Source organism: Pogona vitticeps, chromosome 4, assembly GCF_051106095.1.
Source record: "Pogona vitticeps strain Pit_001003342236 chromosome 4, PviZW2.1, whole genome shotgun sequence".
In the NCBI taxonomy this organism is placed as follows: domain Eukaryota; kingdom Metazoa; phylum Chordata; class Lepidosauria; order Squamata; family Agamidae; genus Pogona; species Pogona vitticeps.
In genome coordinates this window covers 172,650,867-172,662,934 of record NC_135786.1, presented here as the reverse complement: position 1 = coordinate 172,662,934, position 12,068 = coordinate 172,650,867, and the positions used below count along the sequence as shown (strand labels likewise).

The following is a 12,068-nucleotide window of genomic DNA, read 5'->3' as shown; positions in this document are numbered from 1 at the left end:
TCCCTTGGATAGCCGATTGATTAGCTGGTCACGGTCTGCTCCACTGTGATGAGAAGATGCTTTGTATTGCTATCTAATTTATGGCCATTATTGCTAAATTTGCCTCTATACATACAATGTAGCACATACACACTATATGCAAACCTGTCTCTTCTTCTGTTGTGATGCGTAAGCACTGACCCTACTTTGGCCACACATAAATTTAAGTAGCAAAAACCATCAAGTCAATGGACAAACTCTGGTTGACTTGATTTGATTAAATCATAGCATGTATTTTGCAAGAATTTGTTTTTACCTTTGTTCATTTTGAGATGCAGCATATTAGATGTAATTCACTATGATGAAAAAGTGACTGTTTCAAATGAAAGCAAACAGATAAAACTATGCTTGTACTGCAAAGTTAGGCAGTTTTTTCATTATGTTAGTAAACCTCTGACCCCTGTGGGCAAAAGGTTTTGAACATACACATCAGATGTGTATGAATATTTTCCTAAGGCTTATGTTTTCTGTAATTTGTGACTAAAAGCTTGAAAAGGTCTGCAGTTATATGGTCATCTCAAATGCATGAAAGGAAGAAATAGGCTTTCCCCTGTAGTATCCCTTCCTCTAAACTTAATTGTTTCCATCCCTCCATTTTGGGCATATAGGTAGTCTGCATAACTGCATCAATTCAAGCCTTCCAGAATTACAGCTGCAAATTCAGTTCTGGACAGATCACAAACGTGGGGTGTGGGTGGAAGATGCAGAAAATGAAATGGTAAAAAGGTGGCTTGATACCAACTTTCGTTTTAGTCTCTCCCAACCCCACTTTCCAGCAGCTAACAATTTCTCACACTATGTTGAGTTGGGCTTCTTGACAAATGTTGGACCCCAGAAAATACAAGCCCCATGGGTCTCTTCCATACATCTGCCAGCTGACACTCTATTGGCTGTTGACTCTCCTGGGAAGAAAGAAAGCAGTAACTATAACATTTCTGATCTGCCCTGCCAAATACGGAATATTAGATTTTACCACTACTGTGTGGGTGGGTGGGTGCCATTTAGATGTTCTGCTTCAGACAGCAAGACACTTTGGATCATCTGTGACAACTTTGACCCTGTGCTGGTATGACCTTTGCATGATGTTCTTTGTCTTTGCCCTACAGTCTCCTGCCTGTAAGTTTGGAAGCAGCACGGTGTGGTCTTAAGGCAACTGTGTGAAACCCACAAGCTAATTCGAGCTGTTCAAACAAGGAATTAATATCAGTGCCCTCAGACCATCTCTTGCCAGGGGTAGATCAACTAATGAAGCTTAACCTTCAGAGCCCGTAATTCCAGAGAGGCTCCACGAGTGACTTTACTCCACATTTTTAAAAAACTGTGGTGATCTGTCATGGAACAACTCCATTGACGTTGATAACAGTACTTATTTATTTTATTTATTGGACTAGTTACCCAGACCTTGTTGCTGGTTGCAGTGGGACCCCATAATAGTTCAGGCTTCAGACCACCCTAAAATGTAGGTCTGCCATTGGCTCCTGGGGATCTTCTCCATCGTGCTGCATATTCAGATATGAACCAATAACAGCATGGAAGAGTAAGCTTTATTTCTTCCACACCAGAATGTCCTTCATGACAAGCAACGGAGTAGAAAACAACATATCAAGAACCTACAACCACTTTCAGTTAGCTAGCTAGTCTCCAGACAAGATGGTGGAGGAGGAGATGCTGCCCACTGGCTGGGAGAAGCGGATGAGCCATAGCTCTGCTTGCCTCTGACTGAGCCTGCAAAAGGAGGTCTGGGCGGGAGCCAGCAAGGAAGAGAAGGGCGAGAAAAGCCTAGCCAAGCCCAAGGTGGCATTTGCGAGCAGTACCTGTCCTTTGGCTGCAGGCCCACGGACCTGGGCCTCTTGGACCCAAGCCACAAAAGCTACGGCCACCGCCTGTAACCCCAGCGAGGAACCCAGCGACCGTGTCATCGGGTGGCCCCTCTTGGACTCTTGCATCACACCCTTGCCCAAGCCCTGCTGCGCAGAGGCACTCTCCTGCAAGCAGCTCCAGCTGCTGCACCAGTTGTCAGCGCATGGCAGGAGCTCAGCAGCCTTGGCTCCAGAGGGGAGCAGCGAAGGCTCAGAGGCTGCCATGGTTACAGGGCTGGGTCCCGGCTGGGGGGCCGTGCATCCCTTTTGCTACCCGGGCTGCGCCTGGGCCTTTGTCACGGCCTTCAAGCTGTGGTGTCACCTGCATTTGCACAAAAAACTGTGGCCCTTTGCTTGCTCGGTGCCCAGCTGCACCAAGCGTTTTACCAACATCTACAACCTCCAGGCTCATAGACAGGAGGTGAGCCACAAGTGTGAAGTTTGCAGGCAATGTTTCCCCATTGCTGCCCATCCAGGCGTTCATCAGTGGCAGAGCCACCTGAAGTTCTCTGCATATCCGAGTGATTACAGGTAGAGGGAGATATGGTGATGGCATGGTGCCTATTCGGTTCAGAAGAATGGTGAACAGATGTTTGAAGGCAGTTTACTGTTCTGGCATTGTGACCACCTGTCAGATTCGAGGTAGCCAGTTCAGCCATCCCTCCACTCTAAATCTGGTGTTGTTGAATGCCAGATCTTTATCAAACAACTCCCAGATTATTCAAGATCTTATTCTGGAGGAGGATGCAGATCTGAGATGCATATCCAAAATTTGGATGGACAGGGAAGGGGGTGTTCCTTTGACTCTCCTTTTTTCCAACAACAGTGGATGCCGTTTCATCCCTACAGCGCTGCCTGAAGGCCATACTGCAATGGATGCAGGAGAATTGACTGAGGCTGAACCTGGACAAAATGGAGGCCCTGAGGGTGGGTGGACCTGCCATTGGTGGTTTGGGAAACTCCCTCTCTTTTGGGGGAGTGACTCTCACCACGAAGAGTGAGGTTCACAGCTTGGGGGTCCATCTAGATCTGGTGCTTACCATGGAAACCCTGGTGGCATCAGTGGTCCACTCTGCCTATTTCCATCTCAGGTGGATTGCTCAGCTATGTCCCTATCTTGTTGTTGGGGTGCTCACCACTCTGGTTCATGCACTTGTAGTCTCAAGATTATACTACTGTAATGCGCTGTACGTGGGGCTACATTTGAGATTGATGTGGAAGCTTCAAATGGTGCAGAATGCGGCGGCCAGACATCTCATGAGGGTGAGAAAATATCAGCATATTTCCCCCACTCTGGCTGCCCGTTCATTTCCACATTGATTTCAAAGTGTTAATGATGACATATAAAGCCCTAAACGGTTTAGGACCTTGATATCTAGCGGAACGCTTCCTCGCACCTAGATCTATCTGAATCACTCATTCTAATGAGGACGAGCGGCTGAGGGGCCTAACGCTGAGGGAGGTCTGGAGAGAAAGAACAAGAAACCAGGCCTTCTTGACAGTGGCCCCTCACCTTTGGAATAGACTGCCCTCAGAGATCTGCCTGGCTTCCTCAGAGTGGTCGCAATGACCAGATAGGCGGGGTATAAATAAAATAAATAAATAATAAGTGGGTGTTTTTAAGAGCAAACTTAAGACCTGGCTCTTTAGGCAGGCTTTCCCTCCTATCATCACCTAATGATTTGCAATCTGGAATTATATTGTCACTGTTGTTTTTATTTTATCATATTGTTTTTACTTTTATGTCTCATTGTTAGCCGCCCAGAGTAGATTTCGGTCTAGATGCCCGGGGTATAAATCTAATAAATAAATAAATACTGTTTTTTACTACTCTCTCACCATCTTCTAAACTTCATGTGAATCTTGATTTGTATCCCAAGAATCCTAGCCTCTGAATGTAACAGACAATTGCTCCTGTTCCATAAATTGTGGGCCTGCATTGCACAAGTATACTTTCTATTAGTTTGACTCTAACCCACTAGATACCACCTTAAATATTTTGTCATTTAATAACTTGAAATGTTAGTTTTATGAGGCACCATCTAGATCAAGTATTATATTTCCTCTTCATATCCCCATTTTATCAATATACAGTGCTGAATGAGATAAATCCTTCAGGCAATATTTTGGATGTCATGAAAAGGCAGCAAATTGCTAGTTATTCAGTTTGGTATCTGTGTATGTTTTATTGCCAGAGGTGGGAGGAGATGGTTGTGGAACTCCTTACTGAACATGCCGAAATTGCTTGGACAAATGTTGCTCATTTGTAATTTACACACACACACACACACACACACACACACACACACACACACACACACGGAGAGGGGGGAATATATGACAAAACTAGAGAATAACAAATAAATACATTTCCAACATTTTGTCAGCTACGATCCCAGGTTTTCCCAGGAACAAATCTTTATCATCTACTCATCTCCAGAGTCATGAAGGTCTCCTGAGGTCATGAAAGCCGGTGGCAAAACCAAAAAAAAAAAAAAAAGGGCATACAATTGTAAAAGCTTTCTCCGCTTATGCTTGTGTAAGCCTCTGTATAGAGTTGTGCAGTACAATATCTTAATTTAAATGGCAAACTTGATTTTGCCTGAAACTATCCCCTGATACAAATACTGTAGTACAATGTGAAATATTTGAGTAAATACCTGATTCTATTTCAGAACCAAGTACTAAAGCAACCCACTTTTCCTTTGTACATGTTCTGATGATCTTTTTGCATCCTTTCCCCCCCTGAATCCAGTAATTTCTAGACACAAATGACAGTGTAACCAACACTCTTCTAAAACTCAGAATCAGCAGTGACTAACCAACACAAAAAGTGAACGCTACTGTGATGTTCTCTTTTAAAAACATCTATGACTGATGACACCTGCTGGAACTTCTCTTAGGACTTGACTGTGAACAGTCTGTATCATTTTGCCTTTGATTCATTGGAGATCACTTAAAAGAGTTGATTTGGGGGGGAAACAATTTAGTGTCTTCAGTCATTAGGGCTGGAGTAGCTTTACTCTGGCATATCTGGTTTGTGAATGTAGCTGTAAATAACTTTCCTGCTCCTGGAATTCAAGCTAGGACACTGGCCAAAGGGAATAATGTGATTCTCAAAGCTACGTCAGATAACTCCAAATTAGTTCAGAATTCCTGTGTAGCTCTGGAGGATGTGGAAAATATTCCATTATCTCAGAGTTATCCAAGCTTCACAGCTGCCTGTCAGAAGAAAAGAATTCAGTCCCCTTCCTACTTCCAAAAAGCTGGCAAAACTGCTACTGCTGCACATAATTTGTCTTCGTTTATTATGCAGAACACAGGGGAATTTATAGTCATCAATAGCTTGCTGCCATAATAGATTATTTAATTTCCATTAAGGATTCTTTGCCATTTAACCAAAGCCATTTAAAAAACAGAAGAATTTGCCTTGTTATTTAACCCTTTTAGTCCCCTTCTGAATGATGAAGTATTTGCAGGGAACAGTCTACATTAGCACTGTTATGAAAGATATACGGACACTACCTTCTGCTCAAAATGTTTAAGTCATGGCTCAAATGAAAAATCAAATTATCTTAACATTCAAGTACTTTATGTCTACTGAGCAATAATGTTCACCTTTTGGCTGGAAGAACATTTTATGGGAAGCATGGAATTTCCAGCATTACATGGTTATGTTTTCGATGCATTGTTCATTACTGGATATACTTGGGAAGAAAACACTTAAAAGCTCACAGTGCAAGAAGTACTGTTTATAAAGTAGAAGTCATACTACACTAGTATGTTTTCACTTTATTTCCAAACAAGATGTTATGTTTCTATGAAAAACTAGCAGGGGTTACATCATAATCAGTGGCAGACAACACAGATCAAATCTTTCTCTAGCAAACATAAAATAGCAACTAGCAAAGAGTAGGGGCTGTAGACTACAGGTATTCTTGCACTAACCGGCCTAACATCTACCTGTTTGGCCTATTTAAAATCCATTGGGATATAAAAATATTGTGCTTCTGCCTACTTTCAATATGTTTTATCAGTTCCACCCAGCCACTGACTACTCTCTCTTTTTTAATTGACAGTAACTGCTGCCTAGAAGGTGTAAAATGCAGTCACAGTAGCAAATGCGTTGCAAGCACTAGGCTATTTTCCTTAATCAGCAGCCTGGCCTCTTCCCCCTCTTTCCTTTTTCTTTTTAAAACAAAAGCACAGGCAAAACTCCATCAACATGGAATGCCTGTCTTCTGGTGCCTTTCATGCCAACACATTCACATAGCTCTTGTTCATGAGACATCAAGTATTCAGTGACTTTCATCAGTTTTCAACTCAAAAAAACTGGTCTCCTATTGTGTATAGGTTACACTTTTAAGAAATCTGTTAGCTGTGGTATGGCATAGTGACAGAGAATGAATAATCCAGAATGGCCCAGCATGATATTAAAGGGTGATAGTATGTTACAGCGCCCTAGCTGTTTTAGAATGGTGGCATTGTGTTTTGTTCTTAATTATCTTTTCTTTAAAAAAGGAAATCCCTTAGAAAATGGTGGAAGCCTGGTTTACTTTTCCAAGGCACTGCACTCCTGCCATGCTTTTGAGGGCTGAAGCACATTTCTCTCTTCCTTTTACAAAATGAAGCCATAAATACAGGTTGCAGTTATTTGCTATAACAGAATTATTGCCCAAGTTATGAGTTACCCTTCACACACTGTACAAAGCTAGAATATAATTATTATTATTTACAGCTGGTTTTATAGCAGAGTTATCAGGGCAGCTGCTAGCAAGAGATGTTATGTTGCTGGCAATGTCTGGCACTTGCACAAGTGTAGGGATTTTAAAAATAAAGTGTATGGGCAGGATGCAGCTAAAAGCAAATCATTTTAAAATCCCATTGATTTAGGTAGACCTTTTGAGTTCTTAGCTTTGGGCTAACCTACATATTGTGCTAACTGCATGAATGCACTTAATATGGTCCTTTTAATAGCACAATTATAGCCCCTCCTCCCTAATATGCCTCTGCGTGGTCCACCCTGCTGAAACTAGACACATGTGTGGGTGCAGCATGTGAAACTAAGAGATGCTCTGGCCAGTATTCAAGGACTGCCTGACATGATATGGAGAAACACCACACAGCACAACCTGCTTCAGTTTTAAAGTTCAAATTGCAGCCAAGGGAGGTACGCTCCTGTGGCAGTCAGGAAAATGAAAATCACCTCTCTGCCTCTATCCGAAAGCTATTAGCTCCGGGATGTCAATGAATGTGATACAGGGAAAGGGTTAACCCAATTCATCACACATCATAATAACAGTATAGGCCCCTTCCTGCTAGCACTATTCAATAAAGACTAAAGAATTTTAAAAGCCACTTAATTAACGTTATTTTATATCACAACATCTTTATATACACACACTGTTTAAAATTATTAGCAGGTACAATTGTGTAATTAATATGCAGGTACAAGCCACTTCAACATGTTGCTTCTGATGAGAATAGGAACCTTTGTTGTGATGGGTGAGTGTACACAAATACCTCTTTTTACTTGGCAAAGGGAAACTGAAATGAAATCTCTGACTTTTCTTGCCTTTTCCATGCTTAATGCAAGAAAAGCCTTGCCAGGTCAGACTGAAAATCTATCCAGCCCCGTGTTATGTTTCCCATAGCAGCCAACCAGTCTGAATAGGTCAGACGCAAGGCACCAGAACCATCACTGTTTGTCCCCATTCCAAGCAATGCGTAATCAGTGACACTTCGCTTATGAAAATGAAATCGCAGAGCTGGAAGTATCATGAGAGATCATCAAGACCATCGATATCTGGCAGAACGCCTTCTTCCACCCAGTTCTGCCAGAGTCACTCATTCCACTCAGGATGGGCAGCTGAGAGACCTAATGCCGAGGGAGGAAAGAACGAGGCACAGAGCCTTCTCGGCAGTGGCCCCTCGCCTTTGGAACAACTTGCCCGTGGAGATCCACCTGGCTTCCTCTCTGGGTGTTTTCAGGAATAGACTTAAAACCTGGCTATCTGGGCAGGCTTTCCCTCCTGCCATATCTTAATTTCTTATACTTTCGCCACCTTGGATCTATAATATGTTTTTCGTTTTGTTTTATTGTTTTTAAATTTGTAAACCGCCCAGAGTAGACCTTTGGTCAAGATGGGCGGGATAGAAATCCAATAAATAAATAAAAATAAATAAAAAGACCGCCGCTTTGTGGATGGCAGGCCCTGCAATGAATGATGCAGCTGCAGCATCCCTGGCAGATGTCGACCTTTTCTGCTTAGACAGCTGCAGTGAAAGACAGCCCACCACTTCCCAAGGCAGTCTGATCCAGTGCCAGACTGTTCACATCATTTGGAAGCTTCTTCCTCTCTTCCTCTGTGGCTCGACAGGCTGCAAAGGAAGAGATGGATCCTTCTTCCCAGAGGTCTGAACCATTCAATCCAGACAGCTGCTGAAACTAATGGCAGATGGGTTGCAGTTCTAGGGCCACAGCCTGCCTCCTTTTGCTTTGCAACCAGCATAATTTTTAATACACCTCCCTTGCTTGATGCACCAGGATAGAATGTCAATTGCCTTGTACCAAAATTCATCTCCTTGTGAAAGTTGTTTTAAACTTGACAGAGAGCAGAGGAGAACTTGGGAAAGTTCTTCGTCTTCCCACTTGGCCATGCTGACTAAGGAATCCTGAGAGTGGCAATCTAAAAAGTATATTTTCCAAGCTCCACACTATAAATATTAGCCAACACCATGAGAACGCTTTCCATGCACCCATTCATATCCCCTCATTCATCAGGCTTATATTTGCATGTTCAGTGACTGGTACTGCCAGACTATGGATAAGTTCATAAAGAGGTGGTTCAGTGATTATATAAATGATAAGAGAGACCTCCTACACACGCTTGCACAGAAGTAAGCCTACTGAGTGCATTAAAGCTTATTTCACTTTACATGGACTGAAGTCTGAGACTGGGACCCTATGGCTGCTTACCTGGAAGTAAGTACCATTAAACTCAGTGGGACTTAATTCAAAGTTGGCAGGCATAGAATCATGTTATTAATATCCTAATATTTTATTAACTGAATTGATTTGATTTAGCAGTATTAATATTTCTTAGTGTAGATGTTCGTTGTTCTGCTGCCTCTGTATATAGCCCCAGGTTCTGAACTTTTCCAAAGAATGTATAGATGTCTTTTCTGCTCACAGGTCATTTGGTATAATGAGCTGCTAAACCATGGAAAAGTCCAAGCTTCTTTCATTCTGTACACTAAGCACAGAGAGTATCCTCAAAGACAAGAAAAGTAGGATCAAAATTATTGCAAGAGCAGCAGTCTTTTCCTGCCTTTTAGATACAGTTCATTACTCTTTCTCCACAAGGCACATTCCCAATACACCGATATTTCCCCGTCCTTCTCCTAATCAAACCAATACCTACAACTTGTTCCTATGTGTACACTTACTTGCCACATTCCATAAGCCTTACTTCCAAGGAAAATTATACACATCACAATCCTTGAAGTTCAGCAACACACTCTCCTACATGCCTTTATTTAGCAGAGGGTTATATCATAGCGGTTGGAACTGCAATCCTGTACACGCTGATGTGGAAGCAGCAAACACTAATCAAACACATGGCAGACTTCCTCTTGAGTAAACACCTGGCTCTGATCCAAAGTGCAACTCTCAGAAAGGAAAATGGTCCTTTACTGCCTGGTATGCTGCAGGTACTCCTGCAGCCAAGGTGTACTGCACAATGCCAATCAAGATATTTGGACAGAAAAACACACCAGTTCGTCCTCCTTTGGCTGGTAGTAAAAACTATTATGCAAAAAAACAAAAACAACCCTATGGCAACTATGAAGCCTAACATGAATTGTCTGACTCTACCCACTGGCCAGGGCCAGCCCTACTATTAGGTAAAGTGCCAGATGTTGAGAGGCAGTAGCAAAGAGCAGAAGCCAACTCTCTGTCACCCAAAATGTCCTGCTGCCTACATGTGTGCTGGAGGGAGTTATCTTCTCACTAGTATTAAGAAAAATATATATAGCCGCTCCAGTGGGCTTGGCAAATGGAAAGGGAATGGGGCTGTTGTCTTAGTCTCTACGTTTCAGGTACCAAAATGTCTTGGATCTCCCCAAATATCCAGCAGCCAGTCAAGAAGGAAAGCTTTATCTTAATCTGTGGTGCGCTAAAGTCGGGGCTTTCAAGGTCAAAGCCCTCCCACAGAGGTTCTGATTAGCAAAGACTATTGATTGATTGATTGAACATGTATACCACCCCATAGTGTATAACACTCTCTGGGTGGCTTGCAACAGTAAATTCAGTCAGATGACATCCAATACAATGCAAAACATACAATTCATATCAACCTTTATCAATTTATGTCAACTGTGACATTGCCCAGTCCCCCTCCTTTTCGTTTTCCCTCAGAGTTTGGCAGCGAACCATACAGAAACTGAACCAGGAATAGATTTTCCCCAGGTGCGCTGTTGCTACTGATCCCTTTTGTAATGTGAGGTGCTGGAGCATAGCTTTATCTTGAATGGACAATTAAGAGCCATTCGCTTTACAGAAGACCTGTTCCTCATCCACGATACGGCCTGATCCAGCTGCCTGCTACTTTGGATCCTCCTTAGGGGAAAGGGATAGCTATGGGAACTATCATGATGAGCACCTGCACTTACAAAGTTACCATTATTCCTACCATATCTGAATCCAGCTTCCCATCGCTGCTGCCCGCTTTCTGCCGCCCATCTAACCCGCCTGTCCGTCAAACGGGCCGGCTCTGAAACGGGCAGGGGGCGCGCCTTACCTACCCTCCCTCCCTCCGTCCCGCGTGCCCCCCCCGCGCGCGCGCGACCTACCAGTCTGGCCAGGATCCTGTGACTCTGCTCGTCGGTGCAGCGCCCTGAGAAGAAGCCGCCTCCGTCGTGCGCCAGGAGGAAGACGAAGAGGCCCCCTACCGCCCAGCAAGCCGAGAAGAGGAGGCAGCGGGCGAGGGAGCATCGCCGGGAGCCCCGCCTCATTCTCCTCAAGCCGGGCATCCCTCCCGAGCGCGGCGCCTGTCCCGGCTGCTGCCCGCTGCGAATCCCGCCTCAGCCCGGGGGGTCGCGGCATTGGGGGGGGCGGCAACGAGCACCCCTCCCCCGCCGCGCGCCCGGGTCCTTTGTTGGCGCGCGCCACGGGCGGGTCGCCGGTCCCGCCTTGGGCGCTCTCCCGGTTCCCCCCCTCCCTTCCTCCCTCCCTCCCCCGAGCGAAGCCCGAAGTCTTTTCGGCGGGTTTCGCTGGCACGCGCCCTCCGCTGGCCCCGTCGGTGCAAAAGTGGCCGGCCGGCTCGCCCACCTGGAGCACCGACCGAGGCGGCCGTGGCAGGAGCCCGTCTCTCGGGGCAGCGCGCCCACCCTGGGGGCTCCGCTCTCCTTGCGCAGCCTGTAAATGACGCGCGCCCCTCTCTCTCCCTTCACCCCTGGGCGCTGCTGCTGCTGCCACCGCCGCCGCCGCCGCCGCCACCCAAGCTAAGGACTGAGAGACGGGGGGGGGCGGGTGGAGAGAGAGAGAGAGGAGGACCCGCCGGGGAGCGCTCCCTTTGACAAGGCGGGGGGAGCCGTAGCAGCAGAAGCCACGTCGCGGGTCCGCCTTCGCGTCTTTTGTCTGCCGCGTTCTCCGGACAGCGCCGAGGCAGCTCCCCTCGCCCGGGCTCTTAACTTTTGCGACTACCCAGAAGAAACGAGCCCTGAGGAAGGAAAGGTAGCGGCTTCACTCCCGCCACGCCACCAGCCGGGTTCAGACTCTCGCCGGACGACTGGCACGTTTGAAAGAGACCCTTCTGAGCTGCTTGCCTCCTGAGGGGCAAAGCCGTTCCCTGGGCAGCACCAGCGAAGCCATGGGGGCTCATTTAATGATTGCCAGCAACCTCTAACGTCCCGTTATAGCAAAGTCTCTCTCTCTCTCTCTCTGGCATAAACTACAACACACATGCACATACGATAAACAAAGACAGCATACTCGAATTTCACACACACTCATGATATGAGATATAAGGGAAAGGATGTCACAGCGTTAAAAGTGTGGGAGGGTATGTGTGTATTAACCTATCCATGTATATTTTGATGCTGGATATCTATAGATTTATGTAAATGTACATTACGTAGCTTTATATGTAACTGCAATCTGTATTTATG

The 12,068-nt window shown here is 45.3% G+C and overlaps 1 protein-coding gene across 2 annotated transcripts in view; it reads right to left on the bottom strand.

Annotated features, from left to right (window-relative positions):
- DIPK1C (divergent protein kinase domain 1C) overlaps positions 1–11,108 on the bottom strand; it is a 28,735-nt gene extending 17,627 nt beyond the window's left edge. For both annotated transcript variants that reach the window (XM_020801810.3, XM_078393526.1), the window contains exon 1: positions 10,752–11,108. In XM_020801810.3, coding sequence (XP_020657469.3) covers positions 10,752–10,931 — 180 coding nt within the window. In that variant the 5' untranslated portion in view covers positions 10,932–11,108. The remainder of the gene's footprint in view (positions 1–10,751) is intronic.
- Between the last annotated feature and the right edge of the window lie 960 nt (positions 11,109–12,068).